This window comes from Centrocercus urophasianus, unplaced genomic scaffold (genome assembly GCF_019232065.1).
Source record: "Centrocercus urophasianus isolate 14NV4802_14NV808 unplaced genomic scaffold, USGS_Curo_1.0 seq_15, whole genome shotgun sequence".
In the NCBI taxonomy this organism is placed as follows: Eukaryota; Metazoa; Chordata; class Aves; order Galliformes; family Phasianidae; genus Centrocercus; species Centrocercus urophasianus.
Window position 1 is genome coordinate 42,819,296 of NW_024884697.1, and position 19,202 is coordinate 42,838,497.

The 19,202-nt window shown below is 43.6% G+C and overlaps 1 protein-coding gene across 1 annotated transcript; it reads right to left on the reverse strand.

Moving 5' to 3' along the window:
* Positions 1-2,904: 2,904 nt before the first annotated feature.
* Positions 2,905-18,488, reverse strand: UBE2N (ubiquitin conjugating enzyme E2 N). The gene is made up of 4 exons (XM_042816083.1): positions 18,387-18,488; positions 4,515-4,761; positions 4,199-4,339; positions 2,905-3,582 (listed from the first exon to the last, which is right to left on the reverse strand). Exons 1-4 carry the CDS (start codon positions 18,414-18,416, stop codon positions 3,542-3,544), a joined length of 459 nt encoding a protein of 152 aa, XP_042672017.1. The 5' UTR covers positions 18,417-18,488; the 3' UTR covers positions 2,905-3,541.
* Between the last annotated feature and the right edge of the window lie 714 nt (positions 18,489-19,202).

Here is a 19,202-nt window from a genome sequence, read left to right on the forward strand (position 1 = left end):
AGGAAAAAAAAACCCCCACAGCATGTACATAAATTGAGATGTCACAATTCCGTATGTTACTAATGCATTAAGATGTTTCACAATATTCTCCATGTTGGAAATACACTTTCTCGAAAGCTACAGAAGCAACATTTCACCGCTTTTAAACTAAAGTCAGCTACCGCACAAACGCCAGATCCCAGTGATGAAACACTTCATACCCATGAAAGCACGCGGCCAAATGTTGAGACAACCACCGAACGTTTATGCAAAGACAAAAGCCTCCCAAAGCCTCCTTTCCCTCTTGAACTACAGGAAATTGCCACAGCCGTGTTCTGTATGCATGGTTTTAGAGTCCATTTGATAATCCGGGCTCAACAGAAGCAGTCGCTATCCAGAAACTGACCAGATGCAATGTCAGTGCTCTCACTGAGGATTCCAGGACACAACACATAGCACCAGTAATGGCAGAGGAAGCCCACTTATTGTACATTCGCTGTAAGTTTACCCAATAGCCACTAGAAATGGAGCTAGAACGAACACTCCCTACGAGAGAGCAGCATTTGCTAACCAGCTGTAAAGGTACACTGACAGAAGTAACCTCAAGTTCAGATAATGCCTGTAAATACACACGCCTGCTAAGCTGAGGGGAAAAAGACAAAGCCCCATCTACCTGGCTTCAGAGAATCCCTGTTTGTTGCAGGGAGTTGGGCTAGGTGACCTTCAAGGGTCCCTTCCAACTCAAACCATTCTGCGATTCTACGATTCTAATTTAGTCTAAAACTCACATTCCTCAACACAACATAGAATAAAATTTCCAGGTTGACTTTATACATAGCTCTTAAATCAGGTTTATATTACATATATATATATACACGCATACATAAAATGCCAAATTTTGAAAGATTAAAACATACCTGAATAGATCCCACAACAAACAGGAATTTCGGTTTTTAGGAAGCCTGTTTAAAGTTTCCTTTCATCACAACTATCACTTGAGAATATCCAAAACAGTTTTGAAATACAGTATCTCGCTTGTCCTTTTATACCATTAGATACACCACTACTACTGACTCACAAATTCAAACTGACAGTATGGACTGCTGTAATTCTCCAATTTGTTGAGATACTAAAAATAACAGTAAAAGAGAGAAAAAAAATAAATAACCCAGACACATACCAGCTACTGTGTATTCAAACTGGTCTATAATGCACTTAATTTGGTTACTAACAAATGGGGGCAGAGGATTTCTATTTATATATTAACAATATTCCATCAAGAACTTACTCGCAGCTTTAATTACATTCTCATCTCAACAGCCAGTCCAGCCAGGTTTAAGCCATGCACTTACAAACACCAACCGTCTGCCCAATGCCCTGGATTCAGCCCACCTAGTTTTAAGCCACATGCTGTGGAACACCACTTCAGAACCTGCTTCTCTGCCAAAGGAGGAGAAAGCCACATTCACAGGGGATGCTCAGGGCTCTGACCGCCCGGCAGCTCCGTGCTTCCTTACATCAGAGAGCTGAGGCAAGCCTTATCCAGTGGGGAGTGCCCATATCAAGCTTTAAGAGGTAGGTGAAGGTAATGCAGAGCCTACTGCACACACAGCTCACGCATTCTCAGCTGCCTGCCACAAAAGCTGCCCGTGTTAATAGCATATAGGGGACACACAGCAGCCGAAGCCAAGCACATGCTCATTTGTAACATGAAGGTAGGGTTAACAGCACTTCCATTCTTAGAGCAACCTGCTACAAGCCCTGAATGCAACTTCGGCTTGTGTTCAACACAGCAACTACTTTTAAGGGGTTTTGTTTGTTTCGTATCATGAAGTTGAATTCTGAGCCAAGCTTCAATCACGCTTGGAGCACTCCAAGGGAGAAGACCAGTTACCAATCACTGAAAGCATTCTGTCTGGAAAAAAAGCAGTTTTAATACTCTTAATCTCCCTTAGGAGCACAGTAAATAGACCACATTCTATAGAGATTTCAGCTGATACCAGAGTAAGAGGTAAAAAGAGGAGGGAGAACACCAGTAGCCTATATGATCATAATCCAAATTGCACAACAGCACTCCCCACTGCAACCACAGCTAGTTGTCACTCATAAACTTCAGGTCAGCCTCACCAAAAGCTTTTACAACTGTATTTGGGAGGTTGCAGCTAACATGGGAAGAGAATAGAGATACAAGAAGTTATAGGAAATAAGATGGGTTCCCAGAAAAGCTGCTGGATTCCCAGACACGACACACGCATCAAACACAAGGACAAGAAGGAAGCATCGCACCGAAATTCCCTTCCCTCCAAGTCAGAAGCATTGCTACTATTGACGCAGACTGGTTGTTTAAGCAAACAGCTTAATAAGGCATAAGGCCAGTAGATAAAACCAGTGGCAAGAGGTGCTAGCTAGAGGTGGTTAGCAAACATGTTGATATATAAGCTAGCTGCAACTGTTTCTGTGCATTGTAGGTCTCACGTTTACAGAGGACAGGAATTCGAGTTAGAAAAGTGTAATAACTGATGATAATCAAAGACAAGTTATGCAGATACTCACAATTACTGCTACCTTTGCTCTCAGCCTCCTACTTGATTACACTCCATCTCCGTGACAATGCATATCAACGCATTATCAAAATGATGATTATAATTGTAACAGATTTTTTTCCCTCTCCCCTCAAGTCACTCCAAATGTAACTTTGTATTAAATTGGACAGGTAAGGTCACCCACATAACACAAGCTAATGAAAAAAGTCAGCGTACAGAAGCAAAACATCTTGTAAATTCCACCTCTTTACTCTTTCAATCTGTCAGACTAGCAGACAAATTGTCAATTCTGGTTTCCATGTTTTTTTGTTTTTTCTTTTTAAATACGATTGTCACATTAGAGAAATGAAAACACAGCAAAATAAACTGTACAAAGGCAAAGTAGAATAACAAAAAATATTTTACTAAAACATAAGATTTACAGGAGATTTTCCAGACAAGCCATACAAAATGGTCACAAGCTTTTTCTCTGAGGGATTTTTCTACACTTGACAGCAGAATCACAATATTATTAGTGAAGGTGATGGATGTTTAATGTTCCCATTTTTTTGTTCAAACAATGAAGCTTGTCCATCTACAGCGTCTAAGTTAGACTGGGCTAGAGGGTATATTCTAAAGTATAACTGGTTAGCTGCTTTTATCAATGCAATTAGCATCACCATAAAAAGGGAGGAGGAGCCCACAAAATTAAAAGGAAAAGCCCCGCAGCTAACCCTGCCTACCTTCATTCACAGTGCTTATGCTTAAACCATGATGGGATTAAAAGCAGAGATGTGCTGCTGCTTTTAAACAGTTTCACAACAATCCAGATGATACTTCTAGCCTCTGCTCATGCGTTACAATAGTGAATTAGGACAAGACACAGATTTGCTAATGTGCATTTAATCACCAAAAGACTGAAGATGTCTGGGCTTTTATTCTGTAATGTTTCTAAGACTGTGTCCATTAAATGCAAACAAAAAAGGAAGAGGTCTTGGCAGAACAGGAGAAGTGATGCACACTTGATGTTCAAAGCGCATTTAAATATTATTCATGGCATATAGCCTAGTCCATGCTCTGGCTGTAAAGGGAAAAAAAAAAAAACACATTTAAGAAAAAAAAAAAAGTATTTCTCAAGCTTTATTCAAGTTATTTTGTTTTTTAAACATTACTTTTACACTGCTGCAAAGACACAAAATGTATCAGCTGTGAAACGAGCACAGTTTTGACCTCCTATAATACACAATATGTAATACACAAAAACAGAGATCTGATGAAGCAGCCCAATCACAGCGAGGCCAGAAGTGACAGAATGCAATAATTCTTTCCATACCTGAAACAAAAGCAGCTATGGAAGAAATACCTTCTGAAACTAAATAACCCATTTCTTAAACATCACAGGTAAGACATAAGCGCACACTTCTATTTTACCACGTCTCCACACCAGACATCCCTGCGATTTAGGAATGTAAAAGCTCAAGAGAAAACCACTAAGTTTTCTTTCTAGCAGGCTGCATTTACACACTTGAGTAGACCACTGCAGGCATATGCAGGAAACATGGACAACAACTGCATGCAGTAATTACTTCTGCAAGTTGCAGGCACAAAATAGGAGGCCGGGATTTCAATTCCCCAACCAATTAGCCATCAGCTCATCATATTTCCTAAAACTAGAAGAAAAGCATCAGATACATCACCTGTTTCTATGGCTTGGGCTTCATTGGTCTTCCATTGCTCAGCTACATCATTTGCTAGTGGATCATCTGGATTGGGAGCGCTTAACAAAGCCTGGATTGATAGCAGAACTGTACGAATCTGCAAAGCTGGGGACCATTTATCTAAAGAGACATTTATGAAAGCATGAAATACCACATTCACAGTCTACTGAAATAACAAGTTTCCCACTCCCAGATTAAAGCATAAATAAGATATCCTTATAAAGAAATCTCTTTCAGAGAGAATCTCCAAGCTTCTGTATGTGGTAAGATAATAAGAAAACAAGGTTGCACTTACCTTTCAAAATATCTAAACATATTCTTCCCAGCTTGTCTACATTAGGGTGATAAATTTTGGTCATGAAACGTACTTTAGGAGCTGCCATTGGATATTCTTCTGGAAGGAATAGTTCAAGTTTAAATGTCCCACCCTCAAAGGGGGAATCCTGTGGACCTGCAATGACCACGTGAAAATAACGTGCGTTGCTTTCATCTGGTTCTGCTTTTATCCCAGGGACTGGCTCTGCCAGCAAGCGCTGGGTTTCCTAGGAGGAGAAGGAGAAGAGGCAATGTAATAAATACAAACTGTTTAACATAAGCAGCTCTGCACAAACTATTTTAATTGATTATGCCCACTGAAACTACGATAACAAACGAGTATCAAAGAACACCATGTGGTGACCTGGTATGGATCTCCTTCCAAATCTCTCAGCTGCTATGATAATAACGTGCCTCCACAGCACAAGGTAATGGCTAACAATTAAGAGATTTAGTAAAGTAAAGTAAAGGATAGCTTTACTTCTGATTCAGTATAAACAGAAGCAATCTAAAGAGTATCACAGTAATAACATCAGCATTTCCCATTCTACCTTAAGCACAGAAGTCCACAAGTGAAAAATGAAATAACCGATCACTCACAGAAAGCACTGAAGATTTACTCTAACACGAGGGCACTGGTTTTAAAACGAATGTCTGTCCTGGAATCAGAATCAACTCTGAAGAACTGAAAGTACTACTCAGCCCCAGTTAAAGATGTTGCTGTATGTATAAATATATAAAACATCTGTATGTGTGAATAGCCTTTGCTCAAGCACATCCAGCTTACATAATAAGTACACTTCAAGCTTGTCTCCTTCTGTTTAGAGTAGCAAGTTGTTCTGTACACATTAGAATTAGGGAAGCCTGCTTTTTCTACCCAGATTTGTTGCTCTTCCTCCAGCAGTAACCCTGCCCCAGGCACCATGAGGTGGCTACACTGAGGAGCTGCCCATTCTGCCCATTCTGCCCACTAGAGCTCCGTGCAGACTTCTCTCTCCTCTACTGCCAGCCTTCGCAAGTCTCCGTAGGCACCATTCCACCCCCAAAAAAAGAAGAGGCTGACACTGGAAAAAGGACATTAGGCAGGGACAAGGAGTTCTGCAGAAGCCTCATTTCCTCAGGTAATTTTAGCCTCATTTCCTGCTTTTCGTCCTGCTTGTTTTCACTGCTTGCAGTTAATTTTATCACCACCTTCCCGCGTTGACTTACACAAAGAGAAATTTTATTTCTACTGCAGCGAGTGGTAACCTGTGGGTGCCATATTAATTTATTACCCTAGTTTTACGGCATATTTACTCTGTGTGTCTACAATGGCAGTAATATAAACACAATAGTTGCACATGGCTTAAAGTTCTTCAAATATAACCGGGCTGTTACAATACATGCACTTCATTAAAATAATGCACACAGCGTTGAATGACTGCCTTGATGCAGTTAACATCTCACTTTAGCAAGTGAATGAAATATTTGAAGCATTGAAGCCATAGTAATTAACATTCCAATCCAACCATTCATATCAAATGCATCAAGCTCCTACAGCTCCTAATATTGACGTTATCTTCATAAACACACCACAATAAATTTATGTGGCCCAACTTCTTGTCGGACTTATCTGCACAGGCATTAGCTGCCAGTGCCACTTATATGCCACACCGTAAGGACATCCAATCTGCTCTAAGCTTCCTACGCTCACTCATGCAAATATATTTCAAAGGACACAAATGAATTTGCAACACATTCAGGATTTCTGTACCGTTCCCAGCCCCAGCTCTGTCCCGATGACCCAAACACTGCCTCCCTAGCCATGCCAGTGTGCTGACTGTACCCATACCACAGAGCCAATCCTGGCTTAAAACAATCCAGAATCAGCAGTTCCATGGCAGCAGCATCAGCATTTCCACCTGCCAGTGCATCCAAGGGAGCAGTGTCAGGCTGGGAGCTGCACATACTGCCACTAAAGCCATTTGTCAGTAAACAATGGGCGAGCCTACATACAAGAAAAATCATTCTATTGATAAGGTACAGCATCATCACATTGAGGGCTTTATCACTGCTGAATGTCATCATGTTCACATAGACCTTTATGCCCTGTGTTATACAGACACTTATCCTGCTATAAAATAACAAAAGAGATGAGAGCCAAAAAAAGCATATAATGTTACATACAGTTACGTTGCTTCTCAGGCTCCTCAGAACCTGTGCAGGACACCTATACGTCTACGGAGTGCAAGGATGATGAGACACTGGAACAGTCACCCAGCGTGGCTGTGGATGCACCCTCCCTCCCTGGAAGCGTTCAAGGCCAGGCTGGAGGGGGCATTGAGCAAGTTGAGCATGATAGAGAACCCTGGTCTAGTGGGAGGTGTCCCTGCCTATAGCAGGAGGGTCGGAACTACATGATCTTAATGGTCCCTTCCAACCCAAACCATTCTGTGATTCTATGAAAAGGAGTAGGAAAGGGAAAATGAATCAAGAAGTTGTGTTTTAAGGCCACAGCATATCAAGATGCTTAAACATAAGCAGGCCAGTAAGTACCAAGGCAGAATCGGAAACTCAGCTTCCACACTGTAAAGTCAGACAGCCAGCTAAAGACACATTGACCCTGAAATCCATTCCACCTGTTGTGAGGCTGGGAGCAATAAGCTCCATTTGAGACAAGCAGCTGTTGGTACACAGGACAACACAGCACCAGCTCACGACGCTGAGCCTGCTGTAAGAATTTTTAAAAATATGTTGCACCCATTCCCCCTTCCCATCGCCTGCAATACAGGCACCTACAAAAGAAGTCTGTAGATGTGGACTCAATCTACAAAAAGGAAGTGTTTAATTTCCTTTCATATGTGAATCTAATTATCTATTACCTTCCCCAGAGGACAGTTATCCAGTGAAAAAGATACCAAAGAAAATCCCTTCCAATTAAATTTAACTTGCTAGATTAAATTAGATGACTCAAGAAGCTCAAGCATACGCAATACTTCACTTTACTACACAGTAACTAATTTTGTCTGCACAGGAATACTAATTTCAATCTAACCTGTACCACAAAAAAACACTTCATGGTATTTCTTACTAGCTCTCCTCTATCATACTGAACTGAGTTTCACAGGAAACACTTCAGGACATACTTTGAGCTCTACAGCATTTAGTGAGCTACATCCTTTGCATCCACAGGCACTTTATTTCTATTTGTCACACGTCAAGTTTAGAAAATGAGAACTCTTTTCCTTCTCATTTGACTTCACTTTTCCTCAATTTCAAGCTAATTTCACAGCTTTCATGAATTAATGAAAATGATTAGATAGAAAATGAAGATACATGCCAGCCAATACTTCAAGGAATAAAAAAAAAACCACCGAAACACACTGCTATCATTCAGAATTTGTTACACCTCTCTACCGTTTCCCTTCTTGTTTTTAATTAAGTGGTTACAAGAAATACAGAAGCATTGAATGTTTTTTGATGAGCCAAAGCTTTTCTTAGTAATACAGGTGGCCTGAAGTAGAGTGACAGATGATACGGAAGGGACATGTGGCGCAGCTGACATTCTCTGTAGCTATTCTTTTATGAAGACATTTGAAGATGAATTTTACCTGTGGGGGAAAAACCTTCAACCTGTTTATATGGCAACCTGTGAGGCCAAGGCAGCTGAGGACAAAGTCTGTGATGTTTAGAGGAGGTCAGCAGAGGAGGTGGGAGCAAGGATGGTCCAGGCTGCCGAGGCAGAGAAGTCTCACAAGCAAAATATCAATCACCAGTGGGGTGTGTTTCAGTCTTTGAGCACCTGGCTTTATTATGCTGCTTTCAGAGGAAGAAAAAATAAATAGTGAAACACAGTCACCAGGATACTTCTTCTTGCTCTGTGTGTATGATAGAGATCTTCTTTAGGGAAGCAAAATGAACAAGAGAGGATGCTTCCATACAGACAGGCATGAAAAATCAATTGTCAGAGCATGTGGAGATACGTGGACACAGCAATATAAAGAAGGAGTCCACTAGAAATATACCTTTATTTTAATCAGTTCTAGTCTTCCAATAGTCTTTATAAAAGCCTCAAGTTGCCAACATCTCAGTCAAAACAGCAACTACTACAGAATATGTGTTCCACCACTCCATAAAACAAAAGCTACTGTAATAGACTTCAGAAGCCTTACTTGCTATCAACACTATGGCAATATCAAACAATGGCACACTGGAAAATAACTATAATCAGAAGGTTCACATATGCAGGCATTTGGGAAAAAAATACTCATTACAAAGCACAGCCACTGCAGTTGAATTGAAATCTTTAAAGCTCCACTTGTCTGATAAAGACCATACCAGCAATGAAGGAAGAAATTACTGCATGGGATTACACAATTTTTAAACTTTCTTTGTAACCTTTAAGGCTGTTGTATGAAGACTTCTAGAATGTAAAAAAGATGTTTGTGCTGACTTGCCAAGCAAACTAGCTCAATGACAGCAGGGTTGGTCTCTTCTCACTGGTGACAGGAGGAGGGGAAATGGCCTCAAGCTGCTCCAGGGTAAGTTTAGGTTGGTTATCAGGAAAAACTTCTTTACATTAAGGATGGTTAAGCACTGGAATGGGCTCCCAGGGAGCTGGTTGAGTCACCATCCCTGGATGTATTTGAAATCCATTGGGATGTGGTGCTCAGGGATGAGATTTAGCAGAGGGTTGTCAGAGTTAGGATAGTGTGGTTAGGTCATGGTTGGACTCGATGACCTTTAAGGTCTTTTCCAGCCTGAACGATTCTATGATACTATGAAGAAATCCAAACCCTGTGCTTTCAGCCAAATTTGCTTTCCTTTTTCTTATTTCACATCCACTATTACTGCTACACAGCTCACCTCACCAACCAAAACAAGCACACAAGCTAAACACTCTAGTCTTGAAGCTGCAACTTCAGCAGTTACAACTGAAGGAATACACATTGGACACAATCTATCACAGTTCTTCCTCTACACAGTCCTCTAATATCAACTGTGAAATCCATAAAGTGCATTAGAACAAAGGGAATTTTGAGAAATCCCAACGCTTTGAAGAGCCTGAACCAGTGGATAAGTGAGAGGCCAGAAGGAGGGGAAGGAAGGAAGAAAGGCTGCGGGGCCTTCCACTTCAGCACCAGCACTTCTGCCTGCATGCTGATCTTTTGACCTCACAGTGAAACAGTCCTTGATCCAGCCCACCACATGCCCATGCAAACAGCTGTGCCGACAAAAAGGAGAGGGCAAACATGCTGTCAGAGTGCTGGGAGAACAGAGCCGCTCTGACAGAAGGGCTGTTTTATGGGCTCAGGCTGTGGCAAGCATCACAGCAAGATGTGAGCGTAACAGATCACCCTCTGCAAGCAGCCTAAAAAGGAAGCGCGGAGGCTTCCTCCTCATTCCAAAGGAAGAGCCTTAACTACCAGGAGTGCTAATTTCAGTAACAGATGGTGAATTGCTAAATTAAAGTATTTGGTATTTAAGGCTTCATAGATGGATGAAGACTCTGCATCTTCTTACTTGTTATAAACAGTTATCTAGCAACTGCGCTACCAGAGATTGCTACCAAAAAAGAATCCTTAGGGCCAGTGGCTTTATGCTGGCACCTACGGTTAAGCTCTCAGATTCAGCATAGCTGTGATAAAGTTACACTGAAACTTCAGAACTGAAAGCATTAACAAGGGCTCTCTTAGCCAAAGAAAAAAAGCACTGTAATTAGTAAAGTTATTAAACACTCAAGCTTTTACAATGCTATAATATCACACCCTGACACCAAGTCTCAGATTAATTATTCTTTCCTATACTGTCATCAGCTCTCTGTCATCACTGCTACACAACTCTCTCGAAAGCAGTGAGGCAATTTACCTCTACCACCAGCAGCTACAATGGAGGTTTCATCGCTAAAAACTTTTCAGGCCAAGGGAAGCTAAAAGAGCCCTCATCTGCTTCAGACAGTGAAGTATTTTAGCTCATATCCACCTTTAGCTGTAAGTTCAACTAGCCAAAATGGCTTCATCAGATCAGAGAGCAGGGATGGATCACTATCTGTCACAGCAAAAGGCCACCTGTCACAGCCCCCATTCACTCCCAGTGCCCAGTGCTGTCCCCTTGCCAGAGGCAGCCATCACTCCAACCCACCCAGGAGGAAATCCTGCCAGCATGCCTAACTCAATCCCAAAAATTTTAGCTGGGCTCTCTCAACTACATTTCTAAGCCCCAGTTTTAGGCAACACAAACTCTGCTGCCCTCTAGCAGAAGACAGCAATCCCCAGCAAGCAGCTGGCACTAGGGGCTGCAGATAAACCTCCCACCAGCATGAAGTACAGACATTACGCTCATCTCTTAATGGACTGCCTCTCCATATGCCCTCTACCAGCAAAAATCTCCAGATAGCTGGCTACAAACTTCCTCCATAGCACTGGCCATGTACAGCAGGACCAATGGCATGCAATACTGCATGAACAACCCCAAACTAGCTTTAAAGAAAGTTACTGATAAACAAGAGAGGCACACGGAATGAAACAGAAGCATATCAGCCTCCTCCCCTTCTCTGGGACACAGAATTTGTATTTAGCCCCCACAAGGTGAGGCCAGGTCTGCCCATGCCAGACATGGCTGGTTCCTCCAAGTTCCAACAGCCCTGCAGCCAAGGTGGGGGCCCCTCTGGGAAAGACAATTTAGGAAACAAAAAACACCACATAAAGATAACAGCAAGGGCAAGGGAAAAAAAGCATGAGGAAAACCACTGCAAATGCCAAGGTCAGAGGAGGAAGAGACACCCCCATGCAGCTCTGGAGAGAGCACAGCAGACGTCCAACACAAGTCACAGAGCAACTACTGATCTGCAACCTGCTAAAACCTCGACATCCAAAGCATTTTTAGAGAGGATATGAGACAGAATTTTAACTTGCAGCCTCGTCTGTAGGATTTGAGTTCTTCAAGGAAAAAAAAAAAAAAAAAAAGAGGGAAAGATAGCTAGAACTGGAGGGAATGGCTTCAAGCTGTGCCAGGGGAGATTCAGGCTGGACATTAGGAAATACTACTTCTCTGAAAGAGTGGTCAGGCACTGGAATGGGCTGCCCTGGGAGGTGGTGGAGTCACCGACCCTGCAGGTGTTTAAAGAATGTTTGGACCTTGTGATGAGGGACATGGTTTAGTGAGAACTATTGGTGATGGGTGGATGGTTGGACTGGGTGATCCTGTGGGTCTTTTCCAACCTTGGTGATTCTGTGGAAAAAAAAAGGGAAAACAAACCACTAGCTGCATTTCTGGTACAGCTGAGATAGCACTTGGAGGGCACTACACGTAACAGGTAGACATCATGTAGAAGACAACATGATGAAGAAAATATAACTTTCAGTTCAAACGATTGCTGATCAGTCATTTTCAGTATTTGCTTCACAGAAGATTGCACCTTTGCTGTCAAGTTCCACAGAAAGGTTTCTAAAGCAAATGAAAATTGAATATCAAAAAGCCAAGTTTGTTTTGTGTGTTTTTCCTCCTCTCAAATTTAGACCTATGCCTCGCTCTAATTACTAGAAATCAGTGCAAATCCTTCATCTCGTTTCTCATCAGCTCCAAATGCTGACTTCAGAATGCAGTCAAAATGCCCACCTCCCCACTATTTCAGCCTGACTTCTAGTCCTTCTTGATCAATTCAACTCATGTCTACAACTGCATGCCCACCTCACAACATACAAGGGTTTGTCCACGAGGGAAACTGCAGCTTCTCAGTAGCAGTGCTAATTTGTACAGTTCCATGCACCCCATTCATCGTGTCCACAATGTCCAACAATAAGTGAGATCACAACTGATCTGGCTTAAGAAATAACCTTCACTGCAGAGTTCTGAGCCAAACCAGTCCCTCAGACCAAGCTCACTGTAGCAGCATAAAGTCCTCCGTGCCAGCACAGCCCAGGCTGTAACAGTTTACACAGTAAGGCTGGCCAGCATGGACCACAGGCTAACCACCTTGACAAACTCTGGTTCATCCAACTTAACTAGGGGGCAACTTCTCCACCTGGTGCCACTAATCTACAGAAACTGTAGAACTGTAACTACACCTTCAGCATGTTGATTTGGAGCACATACAGTATATGTTTGTTTCATATTTTTATTCTGATCATAGAAAATCCTCACCAACTACCAGCACCAATATGTTCCAACTACTGTGAGCAGTTTGGATTTTTTTTTTTTTTTAATATGAAATGGAAACTAACTTTTTTAGCTGCATAGGACTGAACTCAGCAGCATACTGGCACACAGACAAGTTGTAAATACTTGCTGAATGGCAATTCTTTCATGTTCTGTCAGTTTGGGATAAGGAAGAAGATCACACTTTCAGTACTGATACGTCAAGACACAAGAAGGTAAACTGCAAGCATGTTTTTGCTTTGATTTCTGAGAGGAAGGCGGTAGGAGAAACTGAAGCACATTCAAGACCTTTTTCTTCATATATGGATAAAGCAGCATCAGAAAACCACAAAGACTTCATCCAGTAAATTTCTATAATGGCATACCACATCCCAGCACAGATTCTTCCAAGACACAGATCCTATCATTTCATTAGCTGCAACAAAGAAAATATCTGACTAGAATCAGCATTACTGAAAATAAACATTACTCAAGCAAACGTTGTGTTGCCAGTGAGATCTCAAAATGCTTGGATTAAAACTTTATCACTGTAAAATGACTACACTGGAGAAAGTCTTCACAAAATACTATGTTCTTTGAGGAAAAAAAAGAATTACCGATAAAGTCCATTAAATTTTAACGCAGAGGTCAAACATCATAAGCAGAAGGCTGTACTTGTGGTTTCCAGTAGCCAGCCTCATCAATTCCTCGATTCCTTACCATATAATCCCTGAGTGTGAGCATTCTGCATGCCCCTGTTTCCTGGGATCCTTACTGGGCTAATTAATGGCTTCCAGCAGTCCTCCTGCCTGCAGCTTTCTATACCTCATCACCCTGACTGCACCAATTCAAAGAACCAAAGCAGAACAACATTCAGCCTATCAGCATGCCAAATGCACCTCCTGTAGAGCGTATCAGCAGTACAGGTGATGTAGAAACAATTCAACAGTACTTCAATCTGTGAACAAACACCCAGCAATCTGGAGCTCTGCTGAACGGGCACGGTGAATTCTGCATCCATCACAGTTCTCCCCTGTGCACTCCAAGCTCTCCAGCTCCCATCACCACACCACAAATTCCAACAGCAGCAGAGTACTGACAGCAAGATGAAGACGAGCGCACTCCAGGTAACAGTGCTTTTACAGAGGAAAACAGACTTGGGGGATGACTTTGTTACCAAACAGCAGCAATGTGAAGAGGGCATTTTTAAGGCAGCATCGCTCTCCCCTGCGAATGACCACATTCTCAGATTTTCCATAGCAGATTACAGGATTTTGAAATAGTGAAGCTGAGATGTTATGCAAATTCCTAGAGGATAATCTATGTACTAGCACAGATCAAGCTTTATTAGAGCTGGAGATGCACCATAAAAAGTGAGGTGTGACTAAATTCAGTAAGCTAACAGCATAAACCATTCCTGCAGTTACATTAGGGAGCATGTTTGCATTAGAGCCTTGTGTTAATACCTACTGTAGAGTCAACTATCAAAGCGTGATTGAAGCAAATAATGTAGAGCTCTTGTCCAAATGCCATTTGCAGCAAGATTTGCCACTCACTGTCATTACTAACCCCCCAGTCACATATAACAACAAAAATATATTGGCGAGGTTTCTCCTGGCTTTCACTACCAGCCAAGTGCATATAAAACAACTGTGTGCAAAGTCATACACTGATAGTAAGAAAGTTCAGATTTCAGTGGTGCGCAAGTATTACATAAGAAGGTACTCCAAACAAAATGTATGCCTCTTACTGGACTACTTTGCTCTTCTTTCTCCAATTCTATATTCTGGTGTCTACTGCAAGAGGCCATGGAAAGCCATCAATGTCCTCTGAGATCTTTCTAAGACACCATGCCTTTCTTCCAAGACTGGCTCCCTGGTCTAATTTTACAGGCTTCTTACCCTCCGTGCCTGAGTCTCCTCAACACCCTTCCATCAACTCCACAAAATCCACCCATCCTGCCAAACTCAGGGCTTCCAGCACCTGCCCCTACACCCATGGTATTACTGGCCACAGCCAATACAGGTTATACTCAAGGACTGACAAGATGGAACTAAGAAGGTCACAAAGCACTGAAATTCACCATATTTCCACATTTTTGGAGAGGGAAAAAAAAAAAAAAACACACATAAAAAAAAAAAAAAAAAAAAAAAAAAAAAAAAAAAACAGAAAAATCAGAAATTTTGATTCTTCTGTCAAATCTGAAGCTATCCACAAGATTCAAACAGCACACATGGGACAACAACACATTACAAAGTCCAAACATGCAGTTCCTTTGACCGATGCCAAGGAACTGCACTGACCAAAACCACAAGCTTCTACACCTCACCATCATTCAAAGAAAGCCAAAAATACTAGAAAAAGCCTTTAAAAGAAAAGACCGTACAAACGACTACAGAAATCAGAGCCTTAATATCTTCACACTGATAAATTCATTCACAAAAAGCTTGAAGAATCTCATACACTGCTTCAGATGTTTTGTTTCACGAGATGAGCAGCTGCAGCAATTATAACAAAAGTGCCATTAACAACGAGTCGCACAGTTGACACACAGACCTGGACACCAAACCATGAATGATGAGATCACTGCAGCAATGAAAACTGAAAAAAAAAAAACCAAACCGTAAAGGATGACACAAGGCAACATTGCCTACCCGATTCAGATACATTCACTGCATTTGACACAGCAATGAGGTGGTTTTGAATGTCAGCCAAAGGAAAGAAAAAAAAAAAAAGATACAATTCAACTCCCTACTCTCCTGGAGCTACGTGACTTTGCAACACAGGAAATAATTGCTTTAACAAACGTTTGAAAATAAAAGTCTCTGGGTTCACTGTGTACATTGTGAAGATTCCCTTTTTAAATATGTGCAGTAGCAAAAGAGTTCACAGTATCAAAACCACAAATCTATGCAAGTGTATCACACTGCCTTCTTATTTTCTTACATTAAGAGATTTTCTTGACAAAGTGCCTCTCAGAGGACCACTGGTGTTAGGCTACTGAATGAAAACACCTTCTCTCTATTCAGAGATAAAAATGTCTCCAATTCCAATTACACATTTGATTTAAGGATTCACAGCTATAACATTTCCTACTCAACATCTGTGATGTGCTAACACCATAAGCCATACTTCTAAAGCGAGTCATCTCCTGAGCTTACAGATCATTCACCCCACTTGCTTAAAGCCTGTCCTTCGAAGTAATCTGAGGACGGTGAGCCACGAGTAATCCTTTATCTCCTGTAAAAAATGCTTTGCAACATCTATACTGACACCTTTTAAATGAGTGTGGAGAAGCACTGAAAATATAAATAGAGCTCTCTGCTGAGACAAGGAAAGTCAGAGCTCTCCTGCTGGGCTGGATGACAGTTTGCACAGAGCTAAGAAGCAAGCTGGAGAGCACAGACCGCTAGTCAACCTGAGAGCCAGGCCATCTGCCAGCAGTCCATCAAGATGAGGAACACCAACTGCATTTTGAGCCCTTAGCTAGACTCTGTATTTCATTACGGTGCATACGCCGTATGCTGCTATACCCGAACAACTATTGCTGTGCTTCCCTCAGATGACCACACAAAGGCCACACATGGATCAAAGGGAAAAGGTCTTCTCCAGGCAGCAGCCTAAAACACTTTTTTATCAAATTTGAGCCTTGTTACTAGAATTATTTCATCCTTCTACAGCTCTTTTCTGTCATCCGATGTATCTTTCTCTCTTCTGTTTCCTCATCTTTCAAATTCTCACTAGCAAGAGAGTTCACTTACTCCCCTCCAACTAAGGCAAGCAGCAGTAGGATACTTAACTCCAACATTAAGATCAGTTGAATAGCAAGCATCAAAACAACCCTCGTTCAAGACTCCTGAAGACTGAAGCACTCACTCCTACATCTGCAACTCTGCAGCTGGGATACTTTCAAATATTACCTTCCACATTCAAGATTGTAATACTAGTCAAATTCAAGTCTTAGACCATACATACTGCTGATGACCTGATGCACGCACAGCACAGGAGCTACAGAAATGGTCATTCAGTGCAACCAGTTCAAGAACTCAAATGCTCTAAACTGTCTGTAGACAGCCCACAGTGCATACCTGAAAGTAGACAACCCACAATATAAACCACCCTGTAACATACAGCACTCTGAAATATTCCAAGCAAAACTCCTCTGGAGAAAATCTAGAGCTTCTAGGACTCTAGTTGGGGTATCCATCTATCTATCCCCAGAGACAAGAAAAAACATTCTCATACCATCCCCTACCTTGGAAATAAGCTGTGTGCACTGCTATATGTTTTCCCTAAAAGAAGCTAAGAAAGAAAAACAAGGGTGCTAAGAAGGAAATTTATGTACTAGCTTATAAGTGGGTGCACTTCTTGGCTGCCCCAGGAGAACTGAGAAAATCCACAGCAAAATCTAACACGGACATCAGTTTCACAACTGAGCTCTCACCACATCTCTGCAACAAATACCAGTTCTGCTACATCATGAGATTTCCTCAGACCTGAAATATATTCACTACTGTATGTTTTGCACCAAGGCAACAGGGTGAGCAAACTCACTTCTGTAAGATTTACACATTATTTTGACTGCCTGTATTTCAGAGCATCAATCATAGCTCAGCTGTTTTCATACACAAAAAAAAAACGCTAATCCTGAATTTTCACCCCATCTCCTCTATCACCTGTTATAGATACGTACTGACTTACAAAAAAAAAAAAATCCAGATTTATTTTTTGCATCAACTATTTAACATTCCGTGGTTTTGTGTTTTACAATGGTTGCCAACTTTGCATGCTCAACCAAGTGAAGCTTTGCAGCATTATCAGAAATAGTGACATGCACTCAGGTGGAAACGAAACAAGTGCTACCACATACCTACCAAGCTTACCAAAATCGTTTAGTAACTTTCACAAAAGCAGTCAGTGACCATGGATTTGAGATTGTGAGATTGCAAGCCACATCACTGCAAACTGAGCAGAAGAGAGGATGCCAGCCCAGGAAGCATCCACACCGGCTACAGGACCAAACCATCAGCAAGACGAACTGCATTGCAACGCAGCTCCCTGCGCCTGTGCCGAGTGACTCCACGCGTTCGAGCCTGGCTTCAATTCCCTCCGAGGTGTAGCTGGAAGCACTCGAAGCCAAAAGCAGAGCTTGGCACACAGAACTCGAAGCGTATCGCCGAGCCGCCAGCATCGGCACACCGAGGCCACGCGAGCCGGCAGCTCGGGGCGCACGTAGCAGCCTCGGACTGGCGCAGCCCGCACAGGCAGGACACCGCGTGTCTTTCCAGCGGGCCCCGCGGGCCGTTCCTGCGAGGAGCCGGCAGCACGGTGGAAGGGGGCTGCGCCCGGCGCGGCCCGAGCCCCGAAGCGGGAATGGCCGCGGGACGCCGCCCGGGCGGGGACCGCGACGGGAGCGGCCTCGCTCTCGTCGGCCGCCCACGGCCCACCGGGAGGCCCCGGTCGCTTCCCCTTCGCCCGCACGGGCCGCCGGCCCAAGGAGGGAGCGGTGGGAAAGGCCGGGCCCGGCCCAGCGCCCCACTCTCATTCAACCCCCCGGCGGCCGTGCCCGGCGGCGGCTCCGCGCCAGCCGAGGGATGAGGGAGGCCCGGGAGCGGCCCTGCCCCGCGCGGCCCCGCGTCCCGCGCACCGGAAGCGGCGCCGGCCCGGCCCTGCCCGCCGCGAGAACCGGACGCGGGCCGGCGCACCCCCGTCCCCGCGGGGCGCGGCGCGTCGGTACCTTGATGATCCTGCGGGGCAGCCCGGCCATCTTGTCTCGTCGGGGTGCAGGATCGCGGGCTCGCCTCCGCTCGGGGCTCGCGCACAACCGGAAGTCGCCCGCTCCGCGCTTCCGGTGGTACCGCCCTCGGCGCGGCACGTCGGGCAATGTAGGCCGCGCCCGCCCCTCCGGCCTCCGCGCTCCTCCCGCTGCTGGGCGGCAGCGCGCCGAGTTGCCGCCGTGCGCGCCCGCTGCGTGCGGGGGCGAGGCCTGCCCGAATACCGGCGTGAGGGCAGCGCTCCGCGCTGTCAGAGCTCTGGTTTCATCAATGTGTCTGACGCATCGCGATGGTACGACGTGTGTCGGCGAACGGTCAGTGAGACGTCTCAGCACATCTCACCTTTGTGCCGCTAAAGTCTCGTCGGTCGGTTCTCTGCCTTCTTGGCAGGAAGAGAAATGTTGTAGATGATGAGCTCGTTTACAGAGATATCGTTATCTCTGCAGCATCCTATGGCTCCCTGCTGCAGCTACGTAGCAACAGTAGCATCCAGCCCTCTGCGTCGGCACTGTTGCTGCACAGATTGGAAATGAAAGCACAGAAAGATGAAGCAGTTTGCCAGAGCACTGCCAGGAGCAAGACCCTGCATGAGCAATTCCCCATCAAGTGCTTCCTCCCGATTCAGAAACAAGACTTTTAGGTCAGCTACACCATTTTTGTACACTGGTAGAATGGAAAGTTCTGAAACTGGTAAATCTGGACTGTGTAGTTGCTGACACACTCCTGTCATAAATACTACAAGCTTGTTTTGTGTCCTAAAATATAAAAACTCATGTCAA